At 55.8% G+C, this 27,742-nt stretch overlaps 1 protein-coding gene and 1 long non-coding RNA gene across 2 annotated transcripts in view; one reads left to right on the top strand and one right to left on the bottom strand.

The window, feature by feature from the left end:
- Positions 1-27,742, top strand: part of LOC133270186 (uncharacterized) — a 402,598-nt gene that overhangs the window by 3,267 nt on the left and 371,589 nt on the right. The window lies entirely within an intron of this gene.
- LOC133270191 (serine/threonine-protein kinase pim-1-like) lies at positions 137-23,397 on the bottom strand. The gene is made up of 8 exons (XM_061455185.1): positions 23,350-23,397; positions 20,942-21,034; positions 20,782-20,832; positions 20,153-20,519; positions 19,769-19,945; positions 19,440-19,527; positions 18,875-18,947; positions 137-394 (listed from the first exon to the last, which is right to left on the bottom strand). The coding sequence occupies exons 1-8, from the start codon at positions 23,395-23,397 to the stop codon at positions 137-139; spliced, it is 1,155 nt and encodes a 384-aa protein (XP_061311169.1).

Here is a 27,742-nt window from a genome sequence, read left to right as displayed (position 1 = left end):
CCTTATTACAACCCATTATACCCTCTTATACAAACATTATACCCCATTATAACCCAATTATACCCCATTATAACCCAGTATATGACCCTAAAAGTGCTGTTTTCACCCCAAAATGATGTTGACAGCAAAGGAGCCTTTAATGGTGGCGGGGCGGGCTCTCAGGCCCAGCGCCCGCAGCAGCCCCAGGGTGCCGGGTCGGGGCAGCAGCAGCGGAGTTGGGGTGGGTCCGGATGGAGCTGGACTGGGGCTGGATGGAGCCGGGATGGGTCCGGATGGAACCAGATTGGATCTGGATGGAGCCGGATTGGGTCTGAATGGAGCCAGATCGGATCCGGATGGGGCCGGGATGGGTCCGGATGGAGCCATGTGGAGCCCCGATGGAGCTGGATTGGGTCTGGTTGGAGCCGGACCGGACCCGGATGGGGCCGAATGGGATTGGGATGGAGCTGAATTGGGTTGGGATAGGGATGAATCATATTGGGATGGAGACGAATGGGATTGGAATGGGACTGCACTGGGTCCAAATGGAGCTGAATGGGGTCAGGATAGGGATGAATGGGATCGGGATGGGACCGAATTGGATCTGAATGGAGACGAATGGGATTGGGATGTGGCTGAACTGGGTCCAAAAGGAGCAGAACTGAATTGGGATGGGACCGAATGGGATCGGGATGCAGCTGAATAGGATTAGGATGGGACTGAACTGGGTCGAAATGGAGGGGAACTGAATTGGGATGGAGCCGAACTGTGTCTGAATGGAGCTGACTGGGATTGGGATGGGAATGAACCAGATCAGGATGGAGCCGAATTGGGTCTGAATGGAGCTGAATGGGATTGGGATGGAGCCGAATTGGGTCCAAATGGAGCCGAACAGGATCGGAATGGGACTGAATTGGATCTGAATGGAGCCGAGTGGGATTGGGAAGGGACCGAATTGGGTCATTCCGGAGCTGTGGATACTGACAGAACACTGGATGCTGTTGGAACACAAACGGATCCTGATGGAGCAGAACCGGATCATGCCGGGATATTGGATCATTCCGGAGCATCGCATCACGATGGAGCCAAACTGGATCATCCTGGATTCCTGGATCATTCTGGAGCCATGGATCATTCCAGAGCTCTGGATCATTCCAGAGCTCTGGATCATTCCGCATCCCTGCATCATCCTGGATCCCTGGGTCATTCTGGAACCTTGGATCATTCTGGATCCTTGAATCATCCCGGAACCCTGGATCATTCTGGATCCCTAAATCATTCCGGAGCATTGGATCATCCCGGATCCCTAGATCATCCCGGAACACTGGATCGTGCCAGAGCCGCACCAGGCTCTCTGGGAGCATGGAATCATCCCAAAGCACCAGCTTGTGCTGCAGCTCCCCCTCATTCCAGAGCCCTGGATCATCTGGGAGCACTGGATCCCATTGGTATCGCAGCTCCTGGTGCTTGGGAGCAGATCCTATGGGATCCGGATGCTCCACACATGGACATGGATCCACGTCCGGATCCAGTTGCGAGGGGGAGCGCTGACACAGACACGAAATTCCATGGGGCTGGAAGAGCGGAACCAGGCTCCAGAAGTGGGGGCTCTGGGGTGGGGGGGAGAGACACCATTGCCCACCATTGCCCCCCATTTTCTCCATTGACCTTATTGCCCCCCATTACCCCCCTTTACCCCCATTGCCCATTACCCCCAATTACTCCCATTGCCCCTGTTACCCCATTACCCCCCATTATGCCATTGCCCCCCATTGCCCCCCATTACCCCCATTCCCGACTCCCTTCCCACTGCTCCGCACTGGATCCAAAGATGGGGCTGGGGATGCCCCGGTCCCGCCGCGCATCCGGTTGCGGCTCCCATTGAGGCTCCAGGGACCTCTGGTTCGGGTCCCGAGCTCCCGGGTTCGGGTCCCGGTGCCCCCGGAGCAGCCGCGAGAGCCGGGGGGGGAAGCCCCGGTGCCTCCCCCCCCCCCCCCCCACGGAGCAGCGCCCCCAGCACCGAGCGGCGCCGCTCCCGTAGCAGCACCGGGGCCCGGTGCAACAGCGCCCCCAAGCGGGAGGCCAGGACCCGCGCTATGGGGTGTTGGGGGGTGGGCACTGGGACCCCCAAGTTATGGGGCACCCCCTTTGTGCCCCCCAAGGTATGGGGCAGGCTCTGGAAGTCCCCTATGAAGCCCCCCGAGTTATGGGGTGCCCCCTTTGTCCTCCCCCAAGTTATGGAGCAGGGCCTGGTTCCCCCCTATGGAGCCCCCCTTTGTGCCCCCCAAGGTATGGGGCGGGGTCTGGGGGTCCCCCTTTGTGCCCCCCCCAAGTTATGGGGCACCCCCTTTGTGCCCCCCAAGGTATGGGGCAGGCTCTGGAAGTCCCCTATGAAGCCCCCCGAGTTATGGGGTGCCCCCTTTGTCCTCCCCCAAGTTATGGAGCAGGGCCTGGTTCCCCCCTATGGAGCCCCCCTTTGTGCCCCCCAAGGTATGGGGCGGGGTCTGGGGTTCCCCCTTTGTGCCCCCCCCAAGTTATGAGGCGCCCCCTTTGTGCCCCCCAAGCGATGGGGCGGGGTCTGAGGGTCCCCCTTTGTGCCCTCCCCCAAGTTAGGGGGCTCCCCACCTGTGGAGCTCCCCAAGTTATGGGGCGGGGTCAGGGTCCTCCCTATGGAGCCCCGCCCCATGTGACCCGAGGTGACCTCGCGGGCGAAGAGCCCGCGGGGGTGGGGCAGGAGGCCCCGCGCCCGCCCCAGTTTGGTCCCGTCCAGTTCCCGCCGCGGGCGGCGCGGGGGGGGGAGGGGAGCGGTGGCGGCTTCATGGGAATAGCCGGGGGGGGGGAGAAATAGGTGGGAAATGGAGGGAAATGGGAATGGAAAATGGGGGGAAAAGGAGGGGAAATGGGAAAAGGGGGGAAATGGTGGGAAATGAGAAATGGGAGGGAAATGGGGGAAATAGGGGTGGGGGAAATTGGGAGTAAATGGGAGGGAAATGGAGATGAAATGGAGGGGAAATGAGGGAAAAAGGACGGGAATTTGGGAGGAAATGGGGGAAATGGTGGGAAAAGGGGGGAAATGGTGGGAAAAGGAGGAGAAATGGGGGAATGGAAGGAAATATGGAGGAAATGGTGGGAAATGGGAGGGAAATGGGAAGAAATAGCAGGAATGGGGAGGAAATAGCAGGAAATGGGGGAGAAATGGGGGAAATGCAGAGGGAATGGGGGAAATGAGAAGGAAAAAGGGAGGAAATGGGGGATAGGAAATGGAGTTGTGAAGTTTGATCCCCCAAAGGGCCGCAGATCGCCCAATGGACACCCCAGGATCCCCACTGCCCCTCCACTTACCCCCCATTGCCCCCCATGCCCCCATTACCCCCATTGCCTCCATTACCCCGACATTGGCCCAGTTGCCCTCCCCGATGGACTACAACTCCCATCATGCCACGCGGCACCCAGAGAGCCCTGTCCTAGAGTCGCCCAGCCTGGACTACAACTCCCATGATGCAGTGCGACACCCATACAGCACCATTAAGGCACCGCCCGGCTTGGACTACACCTCCCGTCGTGCCGCGCGGCGCTCCCAGCGCGCCAATTTCGCCCATCATGGCGGAGCTGGAGCTCCCCTCCGATCCCGACCTGTGCAGGTTGGAGCCCGCGGGACCCCCCAGTGGGGGCTTTTGGGGTCCTGGGGGGGTTGGGGTGCTCCTGACCCCCTCTCTTTGTCTCCCCCCACCTCCAGGCTGTGCACGGGGCCCTGTGCCCCCATCCGGGAGTACATCATGGGCCACGTGCGGCACCGCGGTGAGGGGGGCACCCCAACATCTGGGGGGAACTGCAACATCTGGAGGGACCCCAAACCTCGGATCGGTCCCTAAAATACATGGCGGGGGGGGGTGGGGGGGTGGTGTTCCTATAGGAATTCTGAAGTTTCCTTCTGAAGTGGGTGCTGGGCTCATAGGGGTCCTTAAAGCCCCCCTCCCTAAACCCAGTGCTGAGACCTTTCGGGGTGCCCCCCCCCCCCAACCTCCATGGTCCCTGCAGCCCTTTTGGGGTCCCCAAAATGGGATCTGGACCCCTTTGGGCCCCCCAAACTCCCCTCAACGTTTGGCTTTGGTGCCCCCCTTGCCACCAGGTTGATGCTGGAGGCCATGGGGCTCTCAGGGGCTCGGGGGGCCCAGATCCAGCAGGGCCCAGAGCTACGGGGCAGCCCCATGGACTCCCCAGAAACTGCCCTGGGGCCACTGAGGAGGCAGCTGCAGGAGGGGAAGCAGCGGCTGGTGGGTGCCAACGGGGGAATATGGGGATTTGGGGGGGTCCTGATGGGCTTGGGGGGGGTCTGGGAAGTGGAATTTGATGGTTATGGGGAGGAGTTGGGGTCCCTGAAGGGTCCCAGCACCGCTTTTTGGGAGGGATGAGGGATATGTGGGGGTCCTGGAGGGGGATTTTGGGTCTATAGGGGCTGACATGGGGGAGTTTGGTGCTTTAGGGGGAATTTTGGGGGTGCTGGGAGGGGGATCTGGGGGTTATGGATGGGTTTGGGGTTAAGGGAGAGGCTTGTGGGGAAATATGGGGCGATATTTAAGGTGTTTGGGGGTCTTGGGGGGTATTTGGGTCCCTCCCATGGCTTTGGGGTCCCTCATTTCCTTGTGTCCCCCCCTCCACCCCTTCCAGTCCCGTCGCTGGATCCAGCTCCGGGCTCTGGGCGCATCCAATGGGAAGCTCCAGGCGCAGCTGCGCCCCCTGCAGGCCCAGGTGAGCAAAGAGGGGAGATCGAGGGAGGGGCGGGGGGGGCGTGTCCTCACCCCTTTGGCCACGCCCCTTTCAGACCCTAGGGAGAAGGGCGGGGGCTGCTGGAAGCGCTGAGCATGCTGGACTAAAAGGACACAAATTAAGTAGGCCCTACATTAATAACATGTAAATAAGGAAGTAACGTGTAAATAAGGTCAGCCCTACATGAGGTGCGTGTGGATGAAGCAGGTCCTACGCTAATTGCAGGTAATTAAGGGGGGGGATAATGATGGTGGGATGAGAAATGGGGAGGGATGGAGGGAGAGGGGGAGAAATGGCAGGAATGTGGGGAATGGGGGTGGGAAAAAGGGGGAGGGGGAATGGGGGGCATAAGGGGGGGAGGGGAGAAAATGGGGATGCGGTGGGGGAGGGGAAGAGGGGAAAAAAACGGGGGGTGGGGGGGAGGGGCGAGGAAAGGCCCCATATTCAGCCCCATGGGGGGCAGCCGGGAGGGGATAAACGGGGACACGAGTTGGGGAGCTCAGAGCTGATTGGCTGTTGCCTGGGCAACGCTCGCCAGAACGAGGCCGGGTGGGGGGGGTGTGTGTGTAATGCGTGGGAAGCGGTACGTGGAGACCCCGTTGCTAGGCAACGGATGCATCCAACCCGGAAGTGCGGAGAGCATCGCGGAACGGGGATGGGGAAAGGCCGAAACACGGGGGGGGGGAGAGGGGGCCTCGATTTCCTGTGAAATCTTTATTTATTGGTTAAGTTTCCTTTTCATACATTCTTAAGGTGACACCCCCCCCCCCCTTTACATCGGTGTCACTAAGGCTTCGGATAGACCCCCCCCCATCCCCCCTTTATCCTCCCCTCTCCCATCCCGGGTATAAAGAGGGGGGGAGGTGCCACCCCCCGACACCCCCGGGTGGGGGATGGGAGGTTGTGTCCATTGGGCACCCTCCCCCACATCCACCCCCCCCGTTTTGGGGTGCTGGGGGGGAGGTGAGGTCCATCCTCCCCCTTCCCCACAGGCAGTTCATCAACAGGCACTTAATGACCCCCCCGCACCTTCCCCGCCCACCCCACCCCCGTTTTTGGTTACATGAAGCCCTTTCTACAGGGAACCCTCCAAAACCCACGCACGCGCCCACAATGTGTTTGAGGCCAACACTAAAACAGGATTGCAAAGTCAAAGAACACGGACCTGGATGCGCAGGGCAGCCCCGGGAGATGCAGCCTCCCGAGGGAGGGGAGGGCTCTCCTCTGCACCGGTTACTGCAGGGCTCTCCCTCCTTAAAGAGCCCACGCTCACCGTGGGGGCCCCGTCACAATGGGCAAATCCACAGCGACCGCCACGGCTTTGGGATGGCGGCAGCATCGTGCCCATGGCCACTGGGCACCCAGGGGTGCTCCGGGAGTCGCTGTGGCGGGACCAGCCTCTGCTCTCTGCTGCCAGAGCCGCAGACTCAGTCTCAGTGGGAGAAAAACCTCCAGGCCCTGCAGCCAGCCACATTGTGCTCCCCTGCACGCTCGCAGCATTCTTCATCCCGCAACCCCACAATACAGGGATGGCTCCATCCCATCAAGTGCTTCCTTTTATTTCAATCCGCATGAAAAACAAACCAGATTCCTGTGTTCCCTACACTGTGCACTATTAACTGTGAGCACAAATCCCACCGACTCAACATGCGGTCCCACGGCCCGACCCGACAGCGCAGACCGGCTGGGCCAGCTCCCCGTGCCCCAGCTCCAGACAAGACCGCCCTGTGGAAAACAACCCTCAGCTGCAGGTTGAGAATCTGTCCATGGCAGGGAAACGGCAGCGACCACAACTACGGCCACAGGGAGCTGGGGAGCAGGAACCGCTCCGCACCTCCGCCAGGCTGCTGACAGAACGCTACGGACCCGGGACAGGCACAGGACACACACGGAGGGAAGGACCCACGTGGAAAACCTGGCAATCAGCAGCTGAAGGAGCAAGGCACGGGTTGGAAACCTGCAGGAATTATGAAGAGAGAAATAACTCACCCACCAGCCAGAGCTCTTGAAAAAAACAAGAACAAAGTCATGAAAATAAGTGAAAAACCTAACCTGGAGCAACAACAGAAAAGGTAAAATCTTCCATCACTAAAATCACTATTAAGAGCTGTACAGCAAACTTTGCTCCTGTACAACTGTTGTGGTTTAAAAGGGACAGGGCATAAAACTAAACAGGGGAAAGGAAAATGCTAACCAGCAGTGACGCCCAATGTAATTGCTCAGCACCCACTGAGGGATACCCAGCCTGACCCAATCCAATCCCTTCCGGGTGACTCCCTGTAGTTTCTATACTGGACATGACGTGCTGTGGGATGGAATACCCCTTTGGCTAGTCTGGGTCAGGTGTCCTGTCTGCTTCCTCCCAGCTTCTTGTGCGCCTCCTCACTGCAGAGCATGAGAGACTGAAAAGTCCTTGATCAGGGTAAGTGCTGCTGAGCAACAACTGAACCATCAGTGTGTTACCAGTGTTAATTGCCACAATAAAGCCAGAACACAGCACTGCACCAGCTACAGGGTAGAGAATTAATTCTGTCCCAGCCAAAACACCACCCAGGGGGCTGGGAGCTCAACCCCGAGGCCAGCACCAGCCCTGCTGCCTGACCAGGGGATGGGAGCTGAGCCCTGAGGCCAGCACCATTCCTGCTGCCTGACCAGGGGATGGGAGCTCAGCCCTGAGGCCAGCACCAGCCCTGCTGCCTGACCAGGGGATGGGAGCTCAGCCCTGAGGCCAGCACCAGCCCTGCTGCCTGACCAGGGGATGGGAGCTCAGCCCTGAGGCCAGCACCAGCCCTGCTGCCTGACCAGGGGATGGGAGCTCAGCCCTGAGGCCAGCACCAGCCCTGCTGCCTGACCAGGGGATGGGAGCTCAGCCCTGAGGCCAGCACCAGTCCCACTGCCTGCCCAGGCAGCCTTGAAACCCTTCACACCAAGTAACTGCTCCAGTTCCCAAGACAAGCCAGGGCTGCAGCAACCAGAGGAACTGGGGGTGCCTCTGGAACAGGGACTCCCAGACAGAGGTTGGAAGCTCCCCACAAACCCTGGAGCCATCATGCAGGGCTGATGCAGGGATTCTGTGGCCTTCACCCTTAACATGGGGTGTTCCAGAATCAGCCACCCCTGTGGTCCCCATGTCGTCATGGTCACTGTGATGTCTGTGTCCCCATGGTCTCCATGTGACCCACCATGTCCCTACGGTCACCATGTCCCCAGCGTGTCCCTGTGGTCACTGCGTTGTAACCTTAAATCTTACACTAACAACAGTGTGTGTGCCTTTACCATAGGAGAATAGGCCAAATTGTTCTACCTTACTAACATGCAGGGAGAAAGGAAGGTTTGGCTGATGGGGGAAGGAACATCATGGGACTGGTAACACCTAAGGAGACAGTAAATAAGACCACGGATGCCAGCCTTCAAGACAGCAGAGCGGTGCCCAGCGTGGGGCGAGACTGGAACAGAGCAGAAGCAAGGACATAGCAACTGCTAACTGGGCACTAGGACCTTGCAAGCTTGAGCAAGCACTGAGGTCATTCAGTAAACACAGTGAGGAAGACTATCGGTGCCCACCAAAGACCCCACTCAGCAAGAAAGCGCATGCGTAATTAGGATGCAAATATTAGAACCAGTTGTTGGAAAAGCTGTGAATATGCATGAGTATGTTAAATATAGAGTTGCTGTCGGCAAGTACCAGGTGTGCTCACCCTTGTGAAAGGATTCGTGTGTGCGCCCAGCGCTGCAATAAAGAATGCTGCTTTCTGAAAGTCCAAATTGAGCCTTAGAGAGTTTCTCTGACCGACTTTTAGGGTAACAATTTGGCGCCTGAACAGGGACACTCAGCCGTGTTTCCCATGGATCCGGGGAGTCCCTGGGACCTTCACGCTGGCATCGGGGGAGTTTGCCTGAAGGACCAACGCGGGACCTCGGGGAGACCCCGATTTAATGTCTTTAAAAAGGCATTCTTTTTGGCCCCTTTCCACGTAAGGCAGAGAGGGACGCCCTGCGCGGTGGGTAAAAGGCAGCTTAGTTTTGGTTGTCTGGACTTTGGTATTTGGTGGAGGTCAGGATCATGGGTACCACTGCCTCCAAAGGGGGGTTTGAAGAAATCCCCACTGGGTTGCATTTCACAACACTGCAAACAAATCGGTGAACCCCTGCGTAGTTCAGTCACTCGGGAGACCGGAACAAAGCGGTGGACCCCCGAGGGGTTCGGTTACTCAGGAGACTCTGGTAAAATCCTGTCACATGTTATTCTTGAGACGAGAAGGAAAGTGGGATGAAGTAGCTTATGCAGAAATGTTTTCTACTTTGAGATATCATCTGGAACAGCAAAAGGATTGCAGTTTTCATTTTGCGCTCCAGGACCTGTCAGTATTGTCCTTGGAGAAAGACACTAAAATTTGCTTAAATGCTATTGGTCTTTGTGCACCACAGGGCAGTTATGCACTAAACATCTGAGGAATGTGGAGGAGGATTTGGATTTGATGGTAGGCCCCTGGAGAAGGGGTATTGTGAATAATGGGGCTGAAGGTGCTGACAATGAGGATCAAGCACAAGCACCAGCACAGGCACCTGAGATATAGGGGGGTCGGGCTGAAGGATTTTGCCTTACAGCAAGGCAAACTAGGGGAAAATGAGGGGAAACTGTGATTGCACCTTTAAGACAAGCTGTGTGTAATGATGGTCTGCTCATGATGAAGATTCCCTTTACCATTGTAGATTTGAAGAGTTGGAAACAAGTGGCTGGTAATTACACATCATGCTTTCGAGAGTGTTGACAGAAATACGATTATTCGTACGGCTCGGACCGCAGTAGAGCAACAAATAACAGCAGGCACAGCGATAGGTACAGTGAATCTTCACATTCCTAACCCCAATCCTAACTGGGACAGGCAAGCTTTGAAACAATATCGGAGGTAGATTTTAGTCAGTACTAGGAATGCGGTCCCCAAGGCAGTGAGCTGGTCTAAGCTATATGAAATAAAGCGAGATGTAAATGAATCAACTGCTGGATTCATGGGAAGATTAAAAGAGGTGATGTCTAAATATACTAATATTGATCCCGAATCAGAGGAAGGAAGGAAAGAGTTAGGCCAGTTAACAAAAAGTCAATCCATGGAAAACATAAGGAAAAAGGTACAAAAGCTTAAGGGGGAGGACCAATGTGATTTGGTAAAAATAATGGATGTGGCTTTGGAGACTTATCACAATCGGACCAGTATTGCTCTGGTGCAAGTTCTCTGCAATGGTTCAAATGGTTCAATGGTACTGGGGAGGGCTTTCAGTCCCTGATTATTAATATATATATTATTGATAGAATTAATATAATTATTAATATAATACAATATTGCGTTTTGTGGGTTATAGTGTGTCAGGTTTCAACTAGGAATCTGTTAATATATATGCGGGAGCATAAGATAAGCTCCAGAGTAAAACTGGAATCTTTAGGGGAAAGAAGAGAGAGAAAAATTGCTGCCTGTAGCTATCCCCCAAGAAAGGGAGGGGAGGAAACAAGGATTACATGGAAAGGTTTGTGAACAGACTCCACAGGTTGCACTCAAAGGGAAAATGCCCTCAGAATCAAAATAAACACCAGAGATTTAGTGGAACGTCAGGACAGGCAGAGAGAATTATTACTTTAGAGGAAGAGTGAGGAGGAGCGGGGGAAGATTTGAATCCCAGCCCAGCAGAGCCCCTGGCTACAGTTAGGTCGGGGAATGAGAAGGTAAAAGTTCTTGTAGAAACAGAAACTACTTATTCTGTTATAAATACTTGTAAAGGGCAATTAAGCAAACAAACAGCTTCAGGCACTGGTGCCACAGGCGGACAGGAACCCGGCCTTCCTTTACATTTGAGAAACTGGCAAACAGATGTTGACCCATAAATTCCTTTGCATGCCTGAGTGCCCTGTGCTGCTATTGGATAACAGCACACTGAGTAAATTACATGCAGCAATTAGGGTTAAAGAAAGAAAATTCAGGTACATGTTCCTGATGAAAAGGCTGTGGAGGCCCGAGTTTTTATGTTACAGAAACCAGGTACTGAGCCGGATATCCCAGAGGAAGCGGGTGTATCTGCAAGTATGGGCTGCCAGAGCACCAGGACAATCACGAGATGCAGCAGCAGTAACTATTCTTCTAAAACCAAACATCACACTGCTAAGACAGAAACAGTATCCTATAAAACTGGAAGCAAGAAAAGAACTAGAGCCTCTAACAGAAAAATGTATTGAATACATTGGGACAAAAATGGTCTGTATTTGTACTTCACATGCTAATAACCATTCTGGAACAGAAAAGTAGTCAGTGGCTTTCCCCAGGCAGGCTGCGCTTCTATGACAAGAGGACGTAGAGTTGAAAGTATCAAACCTTTAGAACCAGCAGTGGTTTTGACAACAGATCCAGAAGCAGGAGAGCTGACTCACAACTGTTTACAGACCATAACATAATAGAGCTAAACCAAACATAAGAGACACTAAAGCCCTGCATTCCTCCTCCCCCAACACATCAGCACAGAAAGCTGAGCTGGTGGTGCTACTGAGACTTCTGAAAGTGTCAGAAAGTCAAAATTTGCTTTTAAGGCACATCAGTTTGATAACACTCCAGTGAATATCGGTAATCACATTGCTGACAAAGCAGCCAAAGAAGCTGTGGGTGGGGACCTTTCATTAATATTGCCTCATCAGTATCAGAGCTTGGATAATGAAGTTCCAAGTTATCAAACAGAGGATGGAAAATTACCTAGTCTTAGGAGCCAAGAAACACGATGAAGGATGGTGGGTTACACCAAACAGGCAAGTAATAGCTGCCCAACCTCTTATGAGAAGAAAACCACCAGGCAACACAAGGGGGAACAAAATAATGACTGAGGCTTTAAAGCTCCAAGTTCTGAGTATGCAAATCACTGGAATTATAAAAGTGTTATAAAGAAGTGTGAACCTCGTTTACGATGCTAAGAGGCCCCCCACCTGGAACAACAAAGGCAATTGTCCACAAGACTGCTGGCAAGTGGACTTTACAGAACTGCCACAGCGTTACAGGCTCAGACATATATATGTGTGTGTGTGTGTGTGTGTGTATGTGTCTTAGTTTTTCTGAATGACTTTAACGGTAACATATGTATCATCATTACAAATTATACACACTAATATAAATGCTTTTAAGCCCGGTGGGCCCTGACACCTTCTCATCTCCTCTGACATCAGCAGCTCCTGCACACAGACGGCTCCTGCGTTGCACCCACAATGTGTTTCAAGCCAACACTAAAACAGGATTGCAAAGTCAAAGAACACATACCTGGATGCGCAGGGCAGCCACGGGAGATGCAGCCTCCTGAGAGAGGGGTCTCTTCCGCAAGGCTCTCCCTCCTTAAAGAGCCCACACTCACTGTGGAGGTCCCGTCACAACGGGCAAATCCACAGCGACCGCCACGGCTTGGTGATGGCGGCAGCATCGTGCCCATGGCCACTGGGCACCCAGGGGCTGGGACTGGGTGAGCTTTAAGGTCCCTTCCACCCCAAACCAGGCTGTGACTGCGTGACTGCAAAACACGATCCCCATTTGGCTGCAGAAGAGCTCTCAGCACCGAGTCAGGCCCAGGATCAGGGGCAGACATTTGTGCAGAACATCCTGTCTCTGCTGCTGGCCTCGGCAGAGGCCCCTGCAGCCCCCTGAGGGCAGGTCAGGCCTGGAGAACAGCCAGGATCGAGGGCAGCACCGCCACCTCCTCTGAAGGAAGCCCAAGGGCTGAGGCTCTGCAGTCTCTCCTTTCCTTTCCTTTCCTTTCCTTTCCTTTCCTTTCCTTTCTCCTTTCCTTTCCTTTCTCCTTTCCTTTCCTTTCCTTTCTCCTTTCCTTTCTCCTTTCCTTTCCTTTCCTTTCCTGCAGCACCCTTGGCTTTCAGCCCCACAGCAGAGCCCTTCTGCAGCCGCTTCTCAGCTCTCGTTGCTCGCTGGCAGCTTCCCGAGGCAGTTGTGCCTCTGCCGGAGCCAGAGCAACGGCCCAGCCCGTGCTGCGCTGTGTGGGGCGCTCCGATGGCACCATCGAGTGAGTGCAGGGCTCGGCAGCGCTGGCAGGAGCAGAGCTGTGGGGCCTGACCCTGCTCCCGGGGCAGACGCGGGTGAGCTCCAGCCCTCGACAGGATCCTCCGCCTGCACCGCCGCCATGACAGCGGGCGGCGCGGGGGGATGACGTCAGAGCCGGCGCCACGGAGGGGACGGCGGGAAGGGGCCGGGCGCGCCGAGACTGGGGGGGGGGGGGGGGGGGGGCGGGGGGGCGGGGGGGGTGGGGAATGTGGAAAGGAAAACGTGGGATGGGAGCGGGATGGGAGCAGGATGGGAGCGGGATGGGAACGGGATGGGAGAGGGATGGTGATGCGCGGATAAACTCCACAACTTGTTAGAAGTTGTAAAGTAGGTATGGTTTTATTCAGCGCTGAGACGCACGGGGATAATTCCTCAAAGTCATGCGTACCTCAGTGTTGTTTCCCTCTACATTTATCCTCTAAAGTTATACATATTCATCAGGTTGCACAATACGCCTATACATATTCATGTCCTATCCCCGCTTCGTATTATAATGAGCCAGAAGGTTCTCTGCGCCTGCGCATCGCCCCCTCTGGTCATGGGCAGGGGTCTCAAGATGAAGTAACCGAGTCTTCCTCCTGTGGGTAGGGGTCTTCAAGATGAAGTAAATGAGTCTTCCTCTCCTTGCACTTTTCACCTTTCAGTCTTCACATATGGCCTCAGGGTTTGGCCCGGTATCCCAGCCATAAACCATCTGCTTCTCCCCTTGTTAGTAGATTCAGGCGTCTGCTTTTCCTTATCAATAGCTGCTTATCAATAGGACCAAGTGTCTGCTTTTCCTTATCAATAGCTGCTTACCAATAGGACCAGGTGTCTGCTTTTGCTTATCAATAGGACCAGGTGCCTTTGTTCTGCTTAGCAGGCATTTACAACAGACAATACTTTTGTTTAAGCAAGCAAATTCCTCTAACCCCCTTGTACAACCCCCCTGTACAACCCCCTTGTACAATATCCCTGTACTACCCCCCTGTACATTGGTCAACCCTCTGTATCAATGGGAACGGGATGGGAGCGGGATGGGAACGGGATGGGAGCGGGATGGGAACGAGATGGAGCGGGATGGGAACAAGATGGAGCGGGATGGGAACGAGATGGGAGCGGGATGGGAGTGGGATGGGAATGGGATGGGAGCGGGATGGGAACAGGATGGAGCCGGGATGGGAGCAGGATGGGAAAGGGATGGGGCAGGGATGGGAACAGGATGGAGTGGGATGGAAACGGGATGGGAGCGGGATGGGAACAGGATGGAGCGGGATGGGAACGGGATGGGAGCGGGATGGGGCCGGGATGGGAATGGGATGGAGCGGGATGGGAGCGGGATGGAGCCGGGATGGGAGCGTGATGGGAACGGGATGGGAGCGGGATGGGAGCGGGATGAGGCCGGGATGGGAACAGGATGGAGCGGGATGGGAGCGGGGTGGGAAGGGGGTGGGAGCGGGGTAGGAGCGGGATGGGAGCGGGATGGGAACGGGATGGGAGCGGGATGGGAGCGGGATGGAGCTGGGATGGGAACGGGATGGAGCGGGATGGAGCCGGATGGGAGCGGGATGGAGCTGGGATGGCAGCGGGATGGAGCCAGGATGGGAACAGGATGGGAACGAGATGGAGCGGGATGGGAACGGGATGGGAGCGGGACGGGAACGGGATGGGAACGGGATGGAGCGGGACGGGAACGGGATGGGAGCGGGATGGAGTTGGGATGGGAACGGGATGGGAGCGGGGTGGGAGCGGGATGGGAGCGGGGTAGGAGCGGGATTGCAACGGGATGGGAGCAGGATGGGAACGGGATGGGAAAGGGATGGAGCGGGATGGAGCGGCGGGATGGGAACGGGATGGGAGCGGCATGGAAGCGGGATGGGAGCTGGATGGGAGTGGGATGGGAACGGGATGGAGCCGGGATGGGAACGGGATGGGAACGGGATGGGAACGGGATGGGAATGGGATAGAGCCGGGATGGGAGAGGGATGGGAACAGGATGGAGCTGGGATGGGAGTGGGATGGGAACGGGATGGGAGCGGGATGGGAACAGGATGGGAGCAAGATGGAGCGGGATGGGAGTGGGGTGGGAATGGGATGGGAACGGGATGGGAGCGGGGCAGTGAGGGGCAGTTGTGGGTGTTGGGAAACACTTGGGGAGCACATGGGGCAGTTGTGGGTCTGGGGCTGACTGGGGTGTCAGCTGGGAAACAGTTGTAGGTCAGGGAGATCTCTTGTGGGGATGTTGTGGGTCTGGGGATTCATTTGGGGGTCACTTGGGAGGCAGGTGTGGGTCTGGGGAGTCACTTGGGGGTCACTTGGGAGGCAGGTTTGGGTCTGGGGAATCACTGGGGGTCAGTTGGGAGGCAGTTGTGGGTCCGGGAGGCCACTAGGGGGGCAATTTTAGGGATGAGGGGATCATTTGGGGGCAGTTATGGCTCTGGGGGTCACTGGGTAAACACTTGGGGGGCAGAGGTACGTCTGCGAGCTCTCTTGGCGGGCAGGTGTGTGTCTGGGGGGTCACTTGGGAGCAGTTGTGTGTCTGGGCGGTCACTTGGGGGCAGTTGTGGGTCTGGGGGGTCACTTGGGGGCAGTTGTGGGTCTGGGGGGTCACTTGGGGGCAGTTGGGGGTCTGAGTGGTCACTCGGGGGGCAGTTGTGGGACTGTTGTAGGTCTGGGAGATGACTGGAGGGCAGCTCTGGGTCTTTGGGGTCACTTGGAGGGCACTTGTGGGTCTGGGATTTCATTTGGGGGACACTTGGGGAACTGTTTTTGGTCTGGGGGTCACTAAGGGGTCACTTGGGAGCAGTTTTGGGTGTAGGAGGTTACTTGAGGGTCACCTGGGGGGAGTTGTGGGTATGGGGCGTACCCACAGAGCATGAGGCTTGGTTTAGAGAAGCCTCACTGCTCATCAATGAGGTTGCAGTAGCAGCAGTGTCTGTCTCAGGCATTGGAGTATCCCTGTTGCTGTGGCTGGCACTGCAGCAGCTGCTGGGCTTGTTGCAGTGGCTGGAATAGCTGCAGTGTTTATGCCTGTTGTTGCCATGTAGTAGCCACAGTCCCAGTCGCAGGGATTGCAGTAGATGCAGGGCTTGTGCCTGGCAATGAGAAGACGCAGGTCTTGTGCCTGGCAGTGAGAAGCCACAGTGCTTGTGGCTCGCACTGGAGAAGCCTCACTGCTTGTTGATGTGGTTGGAATACCTGCAGTGCCCATCACTGGAGTTGTAGCAGCCACAGCATCTGTCTATGGCATTGGAGTAACCCATGTGCCTGCTGCCATGGTTGCAGTAGGCACAGTTCTTAGGGCTTGGGTTGGAGAAGCCTCACTGCTTGTCGATGGCGTTGGAGGAGCAGCAGTGTTTGTCAGTGGCGTTGGAGAAGGCACAGTGCTTCTGGGTAGGGTTGATCTAGGCACTGCGTATGTTGCAGGCCTTAGAGTAGCCCCATTGCTCCTTCCTAGAGTTGGAATAGCTGCAGAGCTTAAAACTGGTGGTGGAGCAACTGCAGTGCTTGTGCCTGGGGTTGGATTAGTCACAGTGTTTGTTGATGTGGCTGGAGTAGCCACAGTGCCTGTCCTTTGCATTCGAGTGGCTGATGTGTCTGTCACAGTACTTTGAGTACCCGCAGAGCATGAGGCTTGGTTTGGAGAATCCTCACTGCTCATCAATGAGGTTGCAGTAGCGGCAGTGTCTGTCTCTGAGTACCCATTGTTCTGGCTAGTGACTAGTGACTGAGTACCCATTGTTCTGGCTGGCACTGCAGTAGCTGCTGTGCTTGTTGCAGTGGCTGGAATAGCTGCAGTGTTTATGCCTATCGTTGCCATGTAGTAGCCGCTGTCCCAGTCACTGGGGTTGCAGTAGCCGCAGGGCTTGTGGATGGCAGTGAGAAGCCGCAGTGCTTGTGGCTCGCACTGGAGAAGCCTCACTGCTTGTTGATGGGGCTCCAGGAGCAGCAGTGTGTGTCACTGGCGTTGGAGAGGCTGCAGTGGTTGTGGCTTGCACTGGAGTAGCTGCAGTGTTTGTGGCTGGGGTTGTCGTAGCCACTGTATACATAGCAGGCCTTACAGTAGCGCCATTGCTCCTTCCCAGAGATAGAGTAGCTGCAGAGCTTAAAACTGGTGGTGGAGTAACTGCAGTCCTTGTGCCTGGGGCTGGATTAACTGCAGGGCATGGTTAATTGGGTTGCACCAGCCACAGTGCCTGTCCTCGGCGTTTGAGTGCCTGATGTGTCTGTCGCTGTAGTTGTAGTACCTGCAGTGCTTGTGGCTTGGGATTGAGAAGCCTCACTGCTTGTTGATGGGTCACAGGTGTTGGAGAGGCTGCAGTGGTTGTGGCTGGCACTGGAGTAGCTGTAGTGCTTCTGGTAGGATTTGCAGTAGCCACAGTGGTTGTGCCTGGGGTTGATCTAGCCACTGCAAACATTGCAGGCCTTAAGAGTAGCAACAGTGCTCCCTCCTAGAGTTGGAATAGCTGCATAGCTGGAAACTGGTGGTGGAGCAACTGCAGTGCTTGTGCCTGGGGTTGGATTGTCCAAAGTGCTTCTTGATGGGGCTGGAGTAGCCACAGTGCTTGTCCTTTGCATTCGAGTGGCTGATGTGTCTGTTACGGTACTTTGAGTACCCGCAGTGCATGTGGCTTGGTTTGGAGAATCCTCACTGCTCGTCAATGAGGTTGCAGTAGCGGCAGTGTCTGTCTCAGGCATTGGAGTAGCCCCGTTGCTGTGGCTGGCACTGCAGCAGCTGCTGCGCTTGTTGCAGTGGCTGGAATAGCTGCAGTGTTTATGTCTATGGTTGCCATGTAGTAGCCACTGTCCCACTCACTGGGGTTGCAGCAGCCGCAGGGCTTCTGGCTGGCAATGAGAAGCTGCAGTGCTTGTGCTTGCACTGGAGAAGCCTCACTGCTTGTCGATGGCATTGGAGGAGCAGCAGTGTTTGTCAGTGGCGCTGGAGAAGCCACAGTGTTTGTGCCTGGGGTTGATCTAGCCACTGCAAACGTTGCAGGCCTTAAGAGTAGCGGCAGTGCTCCCTCCTAGAGTTGGAATAGCTGCATAGCTGGAAACTGGTGGTGGAGCAGCTGCAGTGCTTGTGCCTGGGGTTGGGTTGTCCAAAGTGCTTCTTGACAAGGCTGGAGTAGCCAAAGGTCCTGTCCTTTGCATTCGAGTGGCTGATGTGTCTGTCACGGTACTTTGAGTACCCGCAGTGCATGGTTTGGAGAAGCCTCACTGCTCGTCAATGAGGTTGCAGTAGCGGAAGTGTCTGTGTCAGGCATTAGAGTAGCCCCATTGCTGTGGCTGGCACTGCAGCAGCTGCTGTGCTTGTTGCAGTGGCTGGAATAGCTGCAGTGTTCATCCCTATTGTTGCCATGTAGTAGCCACTGTCCCAGTCACTGGGGTTGCAGTAGCCGCAGGGCTTGTGGATGGCAGTGAGAAGCCGCAGTGCTTGTGGCTCACACTGGAGAAGCCTCACTGGTTGTTGATGTGGTTGGAATACCTGCAGTGCCCATCACTGGAGTTGTAGCAGCCACAGCATCTGTCTATGGCATTGGAGTAGCCCACGGACCTGCTGCCATGGTTGCAGTAGGCACAGTTCTTAGGGCTTGGGTTGGAGAAGCCTCACTGCTTGTTGATGGGGCTGCAGGAGCAGCAGTGTGTGTCACTGGTGTTGGAGAGGCTGCAGTGGTTGTGGCTTGCACTGGAGTAGCTGCAGTGTTTGTGGCTGGGGTTGACGTAGCCACTGTATACATAGCAGGCCTTAGAGTAGCGCCATTGCTCCTTCCCAGAGATAGAGGAGCTGCAGAGCTTAAAACTGGTGGTGGAGTAACTGCAGTCCTTGTGCCTGGGGCTGGATTAACTGCAGGGCATGTTGAATTGGGTTGCACCAGCCACAGTGCCTGTCCTCGGCATTTGAGTGGCCGATGTGTCTGTCGCTGTATTTGTAGTACCTGCAGTGCTTGTGGCTTGGGTTTGAGAAGCCTCACTGCTTGTCACTGAGTCTGGAGTAGCCACACTGCTTTTTTTGCCCTGGTTGGAATAGCAGCAGTGCATGTTGCTGGAGTTGTAGCTGTAGTGACAGTCCTTGCCATTGGAGTAGCCACGGTGCCTGTGTCCATTGTTGGTGTCACCGTAGTGGTTGTGGCTGGTGCTGGAGTAGCTGCAGTGCTCGTGGCGGGTGTTGGAGTAGCCGCTTTGTCTGTTGCTTTGCTGTCAGATCTTGTCTCTCCTCACTGCAGAGCATGAGAGACTGAATCAGCCTTGCTCGGGGTAAGTGCTAATCAGAAACCACTATACAATCGGTGTGTTACCAGCGTTATCCTCAGACTAAAGCCCAACCTCACCACTGCCCCAGCTACAAGGAGGAGATATAACTCTTATGAGGTGTCCCTCTGACACCTATTGCTCTCCAAAGAACCCAGAAACCAATCCCCACAAGCCCCCCAATAACTGCAAAAGTCCCCCCAAAACACCCAACCTCACCAAACTCCCAAATCCCCCAAACCCCCAAAACCACCCGCTCTCCGCAAAACCCAACCTGCCAAAACCCCCAAACCCCACACTCCCCCCAAGAGGCACCCCCAGCTTACTTGCCCAGCTGCTGGCTCAGGCTGTGAGGGTGCAGGGCGGCTGTCTCCTGGGGCAGTGGATGTTTGCAGCCAAGGGTGGTTGAACACATCGTCCAGGGATGGCCTGTCGCGAGCTCTCATGGACAAGCACCACCTGATGAGGTGCTGGCATTCTGGGGAGAATCCGGGAACTGCCGCTCAGTTGCAGGAGGCTCCTGCCTACCTTGTGCCACCGTCCGCAGCGCCCAGGCCTGGGTGCGCTCAGAGCTGCACCCAGACCTCCTGCTCCATGACTCGGTTTGGAGGAGAGCAGGATGGCAGGACATGGGCCACCTCCTCCAGCTGACCAAGGGAGATCAGCTGCCACCCCCTAAACCCCGACCTTCCCCTGCGGCTGCGAAGCCAGGTACCTACCGACAGAGATCCGGCGCTGGAAGAAGAACTGCCCGCTGACGATGTCCTCGCAGCACCGGAAGGGGAGGACCCCGCACACCATCTCATACAGCAGCACGCCCAGGGACCAGATCGCAGCCGGACGGCCGTGGTAGCAGTGCCAGCGGAACCACTCCGGCGGGTAGTACAAAGGTGTTCCTACAACAGGATACGGGCGCACCTCATTAGGCAGATGCCGCCTGCTCCTGGATTCTCGCCCGCGGATCCCCAGGGATGCAGGGGCTGCACCGGTGGCGCCACGGACGTGGGGACGCACACTCGGTGTGACCCGCCACCTCCTCATCAGCACGTGACTCTTGTTCACAAACTGCCCGGTACGGGAAGCACCCTGGGCTGTGGGCTCACCGCTAAATTTGGTGTAGACCGTGTCCCTGAGGAGGGTGCTGCAACCAAAGTCAATTAGCTTGACCTCTCTGGTGGCCAAGTTGATGATGATGTTCTGGGGCTTGATATCCCTGTGCAGGACACCGCGGCTGTGGCAGTGCCGCACAGCCACCAGCACCTGGAGGAAAATGCCCCGCGCCAGATCCTCGGGCAGGAACCTCCATTTTTTGATGAAGTCGGAGAGGTCCTGCGATGGCTCCGGACGCTCCAGAACCAGCACAAAGGAGTGGGGCAGCTCAAACCAATGGAGGAGCTGGATGATGGCACTGCAGCCGGAGCGCACCTTCCTCAACATGGCTATCTCCAAGGGAATGCGAGTGCCGCTGGGCTGCAGGGGGACCACGGCACTGTCAGCAGGGCCGATGCTGGCCCGGGACTCCTGTGCCTCCCTGCCTGGGATGCTCTGATGCCCTCCTGCAGGTGCCCCCCGCAATCCCCAGGGATGCTCTGGTGCACCCCTATCCGGCCCGTGTCCCCTGGTGATTCCACACCCACTCCCCTCTCCCTGTCCCACTTTCCCCCCCGCCGGCCCCACCGGCTCACCCCCACCCGCTCTGCCCCGCACTGTCCCGGTGGCCCCGCGCACTCACCCGCTCGCCCCACGAGGAGATGCGCTCCCGAGCCACTTGTTTGATCGCCACCTGCGAGCCAAGGGCAGCGCTGGGCTGAGCTGAGCTGAGCTGAGCTGAGCTGAGCTGAGCTGAGCTGAGCCCCGACGCCTCCCCGGCCCGCCGCCGGGCCCGCCCTTACCGGGCTGTTGTCACACAGGCGGAGCCCCGAGTACACGGACGCGAAGCCGCCTCTCCCCAGCAGCGGTCCCACGCGGTAAAGCCGCTCGAAGCTCTCCTTGTCGTGCCCCGTGCGACAGACGCGGCCGCTGTCGCTGCGCGCGGGGTCCCCGCCGGCCCCCACCGGGCGCTCCGGGCCGAGCGGAGCCGCATCATTCCCGGCCTTTCCCGGCCGAGGCTCCGCGGCGCGCCGCTCCCCGCCGGTCCCGGAGCGCAGATAGGCCGACGGGTCAATGCGGGTCAGGAGGAGCACGGGCACCTTGCCCGACCGCGCTGCCGGTGACGGCACCCCCGCAGCAGCACCGCGCTCCGGGGTCTCGGGGGTCGCGGCTGCCGGGAGGCTGCGGGGCGGGGAGGGAGCGGGCGCTCCGCCGCCGGTCCGCGCTCCGCCGCCGGTCGGGCACCTGTGGATGGTGGCGGCCCCCGGCCGGCCCCAGGCGGGGCGGGGCCTGGGGGCGGGCCGGGGAGCGCCAGGGGCCGGCGCTGCCTCGCCAGACCCAGACCCAGCGGCGGCGGCTCGCCCAGCGCCGCCACTGCCAGTACCGGGAGAGGGGAGCGGTGCCGCGAGCCCCTGCGGGGGGACGCTGGGGGGACGGGGGAGGCACCATCGCGGGGAGCGGCGGAGGGCGGGCTCCGGACCGCCGAGAGCTGCCGCCGCCGCCTCACCTGGTGCTGCTGCCCCTGCTGCTGCTCCTACCGAAGCCGCTGCCGAAGTCGCTGCCGCTCAAAAGCCGCTCAGAAGCCGCTGCTGCCGCCGCCGCCGCAGCCTCGCTGTCAACGGCTCTGTCCACGCGCGGCCCGGGCGCCCGCTGCCACCGGGCGGAGCGGCCGGCGGGGGGGGTCTCGCGGCCGCGGGAGCCCGGGGAACGGCGGAGCGGGCCCTGCCCAGCCCCGCGGCCGGGCTCGTGCGCCCCCCGCCCGGCAGCAGCATCCCCGCGGCCGAGCCTTTGGAAACTGAACCTGAGCCTTGGGACCCTGCGAACGAGGCTTTAGAACTGAAACCGGAGGCTTTGGGAAGTCACAAGGAGGCTGCGATTTACTGCCTATTTTATCCCCTTTTTCCTTTCCACAGAGGTGGATTGAGGTGAGATTGTGATGAACACATAAATGTATTGGCTTTCTCAAATCATAGGTGTGCTCATGTGCAGGATATAACTGTACGAGTTTACAATAACAGAAACAAAACACGCTAAAGATACCAGACCAGACACCAAGTTAAAAAGGTTCAGATCTCTTGATCTAAATGGAGTCACATAGCAAAAGAATTTGTAAAGGTAAGAGAAGGTGGGGGGTGAAGCTTGGTATAAGGAAAGCTAGTGCCTGGAAAACATAGGGTTAAAGTACTGTTTAGCTTAACTTAGGCTGTAGAAAGAGAACAATGTTTATGTTGTAAGTCCGTGGGATGTAGTGGCCCCACTTAAACATGAGTTAATTGTTTCACGCTAGTCTTCTAAAGTAGTTTTAAAGAGCAATGTTTGTGTTGTAAGTCTGTGGTGAGATAACAGGCTTTAGTGGCCCCACTAAACATGAATGAGTTATTTCACACCATCCTTATCAGTTAGTTTGGAGACAGAGCCTCCCAAGGCTCTGCTAGCTTGGGATACTCCTTGTCTGCCCATCCTGCAACAAATTTTGCAGGAAGGTCACACTGTTTTAAATCCTTGCTAGTTATCAGAATAATTACAGATATAGCTGGTTGTGTGATTGCTGGGGGGTCCAACTGTGCCAGAGGTGAAAAATACACCGTGAGGAAGACTGCTTACTTCATCTTGAAGACCCCTACTCACAAGAGGAAGACTGTTTACTTCATCCTCAGGCCCCCTGCTCACAATCACCACAGAGCAGTGCGCAGACGCCAAGAGGAGGAGACTTGTGAGAATAAATTCTTGAAGCTCGTTATAATATCCCCCGCCTATATGCGGGAATTATGAATATGCATGTAACTAATGTAACACTGAAAGTATATAAACCTGTACCAAATGCTAATCCCTTGCGCCTCTGGCTGCGGTCAGGCGCCCAGCGCTGTCGCTTTTGCTTTCTTGACTTTGTCCCTCACTAAACCCTCGTTACCTCGTTTAGAGGAGTGAGTTCGTATTTCACAAGCTCTCAGGAAGCTCTTCCCTGTGAGGGTGCTGAGGCGCTGGCGCAGGGTGCCCAGAGGAGCTGTGGCTGCCCCATCCCTGGCAGCGTTGGAGGCCGGGTTGGACACAGGGGCTCGGAGCAAGCTGCTCCTTCCATGTGGAAGGTGTCCCTGCCCGTGGCAGGGCTTGGAGCTGGAGGAGCTTTAAGGTCCCTTCACCCCAGCCCATCCGGTGCCTCTGGGATCCCATGAGGGGCGGCTCCTCCATGAGGAAAGGCCCCGCCCCTCACGGGGGTCCCGCTGCCTCCCCCCTTTCCCGCCCACTGCCCCGTGCGCATGTGCCGGAGGCCGGACTACAGGTCCCAGCGTGCCCCGCGCGAAGAAGCCGTGCGCTGATTGGCTGCGTCGGAGGCGGGCCCAGGGCGTGAGGCGGAGCTGGAGCCGGCAATGGCGGCGGCCGAGCGGGAGGAGGTGAGGGTGAGCGGGCGCGGCGCGGGTCTGGGGGGCGCTGCAGAGCCCGGGGAGCGGGGCTGGGGGTCTGCGGCCCCCCGAGGCTCTGGGCAGTGGGGCCGGGCGCTGCGGGGGAATGCGGGGGGCGGGTGCGAGCGCTGGGCAGTGGGGCTGCGAGATGGCTGGGAGTGTGGGGTGCTGCGAAGCCGGGGCATGGGGGGCTGGGAGCTGTGGGGGTCCCGCAGCTTTCCGGTCCTGGGGATGGAGCGGGGCTGTTGTGGGGGGCCCTGGGGGCTGTTTCCCCCCGGGGGGGGAGGTGCTGCTGGGGCAGCCGATCCCCGGCACCCGGGGGGGGAGGGGGTGTGCAGAGGTGTCGGTGACTCTGGGGCGGGTTTTGGCTCCTGGAGCGGGATGGGGAGCAGGAAGGGAAGGATGAAAAACCCGAGGGTGGAGATAAGAACAGTTTAATAACCGAAGCACAATGTACTAGTGCTGGTGATAGTGATAATGATGATAAGGGAAATAACAAGAAGAGAGAAAAAAAAAAAAGAGGAAAAGGAAAAAAAAAAACCAAGCCAATAAACACAAGTGATGCCCAATGCAATTGCTCAGCACCCACTGAGTGATACCCAGCCCGACCCGAGCAGTGATCCTTCCCTTCCAAACAACTCCCCCCAGTTTAGGTACAACTGAAACGTCAGTGTGTTGTCAGCATTGCTCTCGGTATAAAGCCAAAGCGTTGCTCTCAGTGTGGTTTTCAGCAGCCCATTGTACCATTTCCATTTCAAGTCTCAGTGTGTTGAGAAGGGCCAGAACCTTTCTTTGCCCTGCTGCTGATTTCCCCTGGTCATCGAGCTGAAGGCTTTAGATGTGGGAGCAGTTGATGTAGGGCTTGTTCATGTAATTTTATGCCATCTAAAAACTAAACGGAGTTTCTCTCATTAAAGCTCTACAAATGCCCTTTAAATCCTGGCGCTTTTAATGTATGAGATAGCTGTGGATGGCCCGGTACACAGGCTACGCGTACAGCACCCTACAGTACAAAATAATGTATGACCTTCCTGGTCCCTGCGTGCGGCTGAAAATGAGTGTGGTGTCACAGGAGGTTATTTGAGGATGAACTGAAAATGTTCCAGGCCTTGTTTCTGGGGAAGTCTCTGGTTCCCAGGTTGTCCTGGTGCTCTGTGGACAGGCTCCTGGCCAAGTGTTGTCTGTGCAGGTGTCCGGGAGGCTCCGTGCTTCGTCACGGAGTCGCGTCCTGCACTGAGGTGACTCTTAGTTACTGCCGTAGCTCAAGCACAGGCCCTCGCCAACGGCTGCAGTCGCTGTGAGTGCTGGTTTTTGTAAACACGTTTTTTTGCAGGGGATTGTCTCTTCTGTGAAACGTTTGCATGGGATTTCTGTAGTTAAAAAAATACACAACTGCTTTGTTTTCCCCCTCTGCTTGCCTGTGGTGAGTAGGAAGGAGAAGGAGAATTCCTGGCAGAGACGGGTAAAGAAGAGACAGGGGAAGAAACGAGCCCAGAGAAGCAGTGCGGAAGATGCCAGTGAAGAGCAGGGAGAAGAGAAGCAGCAGCCTCCAGCAGGTCAGGCGAGAAAGTGCCCCTCCCAGAGCAGCGTCCCAGAAAAAGGAAGGCGGCGAGAAGTTGGAGTCTCAGGTGAGCCTCCTGCTGAGGGAATGGGTCGTGGGTTTTGGTCGCTGAGAAGTTGAAGGGTGAGAAGCAGTCTCTAGGTTCAGGCAGGCCTCGGTCAGACACAGCAGTGAAGCAGCCATTTATTTAACGTTTGTGCACAAACGGGTGTCCTGGCAAGCAGGCACACACAGCAAAGGCAGAACTTTGATTTGTATTTCCTTTCCCATCCTCAAGTTCCCTCCCTTGTTACCCCATTGGTTGGGGACTCCAAGGTTTACAGCCTCTCCGACGTGTACAATCTACGTGCTAACTGTCCCGCCTCTGGTTACACCTCCCCTTACTCAGTTTCGTACACCCCTTCCTCTTACTTCTTTCTTTCTCTCCCTTTAGGGTTTGATTTCATAACTCTCTGGCAGGCACATGGTACCCCAACTTACTGCTTAACTACAGCAGCAGTTTGCACCGGCTTAGCTTCATAGGTTGTACAAAGATAGCGTTCTTTTGCACCACAGAGCGTGTCTGTTGCCCACAGATGCCGTTGTCTTTAAGCACAGAGTGTGCCTGTTTAAGTCACGGTATTTCAAACCCTATGTTTCGTTCCCTGAGTAACTTAGCCCCAGCCCCAATATTGCAAAGTCTTAGTATTACAAAACCTTAATATTGCAAAGCCTCATCCCAAATGTGCAAACCCAACAGTGTTTCTCTCTCATGCGTGATTTTTCCCCGTAGGGAGTCTGCCATTTTCTTTTCACAGAATCATAGAATGGTTTGGGTTGGAAAGGACCTTAAGATCACCCACTTCCAATTCCCCTGCCGCAGGCTGGGACACCACACGCTAGACCGTGTCGTCCAAGACTCCGTCCAGCCTGGCCTTAAACACTGCCAGGGATGGAGCATCCACAGCCTCTCTGGGCAACCTGTTCCAGGGCCTCCCCACCCTCACAGTAAATGCAGTTGTTTTCATCATTCAGAGAATCTTTTTGGTAAAGGATCAGCGCAGCTTACAGATGGCATCGCTAATGGCACAGCTTCTAAGTACCCAAGTTTGGATCATTAATTCTTTCATCCACCTTGGAGCAAGAGTAGTCCTAAAGCATTGCTGCCTGGTTCTTAGTTGTTCTCAACATGCACCAAGTAACAGAAAAGACCCGAAGGAGAAGCTCTTGGGGTTTTATTTCTGGTGTTTAGGCAGTGGCAGTAGAGAGGAGACTGAGAGGTCTGGGAGCAGGCAGCTGTAAGCACACCTTCCTGGGATACCTGCCGAGCGGCTTGCGTTGCTTATCTCTGTTTCCCAGTGGTTTTAAATCCTGAATTGTGAGAGTTAAATGAATTCGTTGATCTCAACAGAGCACTTCTGCATGGAAATAGCTTCTCAGGAGGGAAAGATGCCTCTTAGTCATGGTGCTTAAGAACTAGACGTACATTTGTTTGATTTTAAAATTCATACCCTTCAAAATGCACTGGCAAATGCATTGTGTCCCTTGCCAAATGCTGCAGTAAGCGTTACTGAAGGCAATTCCATAGAACAGGGCAGTTTGGCAGGTGGCCTTTTTTCTTGCTTTCTGATTGCACTGACTTTCCTTACCTTTCTCTACCCCCAGTGTGTCTTCTTTTCTTACAGCTTGGGTCTCACAGTGCCCAGGCAGGTTTGTGACCTACATTGATATTCAGGCTTCCTACAGATACAAACCCGATCAGTGGAATTACTTGAAGCAGTTCTGCAGACCTGGTTTTAAGAGTCCTCACAAGGTCTGTGTGTATCAGGAGGAGATGGAATACATTTTGTTTCTTCAAGCAATGTGTAATAAGCATGATTTTACTGAGCTACAGCAAAGCTTTGAATTATTCTGATCTCACCGTATAAGGAGTTGTCCCATACATACGCTTTGGCAGTGATTTGGTCAGGGATGAAGGTCTTGTATGCACATCCCATCCCTAACTCTTTCAGTGATTACTGTTTCCTTAAAGAGTATCTGCAGCTACCCATGTGGTTGCGGTACTGTGAGAAGTATCCTTTAGTACTTAAGTACCCCGCAGCAGTGGAGCAGAGTGTCTCAAAGCAGTTCTTAAGGCTCCTGTTGTGTAGAGCTCCTCAGTAATTTAGCTAGGCAAAGAAGTCTGTCTTTCGTGGAACTGATTTTGGACTCAAATGTACTGTGTGATTTCTCCCATCTCTAAACCGCCCTGCACTAAAGCTGTGTTAGTTGTGTTAAATTCTTACTCTTCTTTAGGAGAAAAGTAAGGGGGAGGCAAGGAGCGATTGCCCAGTCATTGGTGCTTTACCTGCCGATCCAAAGTGAAGAGGTCTTTTCTTTTTTGTCACTAGAAAAGTAAAGAATAGTCTTTTCCCAAATCCCATTGAGAGGCTGGATTCTCACATCATGAATGTGTCTTGCAGCTCCAGCAGTCAAGTTTGGGGAGGAGGCTACAGAGTCCAGTTTTGGGCATTTTCTCAGAGTGGGTGGGAAACAAAACGCACGTAGTTAATTCTGCTATGTATTCAGCATTCCTGGTTTTCCCCTTTTCCGTCTGTTGCTCAAGCTCTACGTGATGAAGGTTGTCCTTTGATGATCATTCCAAGCAGGCCTTGTGAGTGGTT

Source organism: Pezoporus flaviventris, unplaced genomic scaffold, assembly GCF_033815535.1.
Source record: "Pezoporus flaviventris isolate CSIRO_AGI_PZ_B2104156 unplaced genomic scaffold, CSIRO_AGI_Pfla_v1 ptg000019l, whole genome shotgun sequence".
Taxonomy (NCBI): domain Eukaryota; kingdom Metazoa; phylum Chordata; class Aves; order Psittaciformes; family Psittacidae; genus Pezoporus; species Pezoporus flaviventris.
This window is presented reverse-complemented; position numbering and strand designations above follow the sequence as displayed.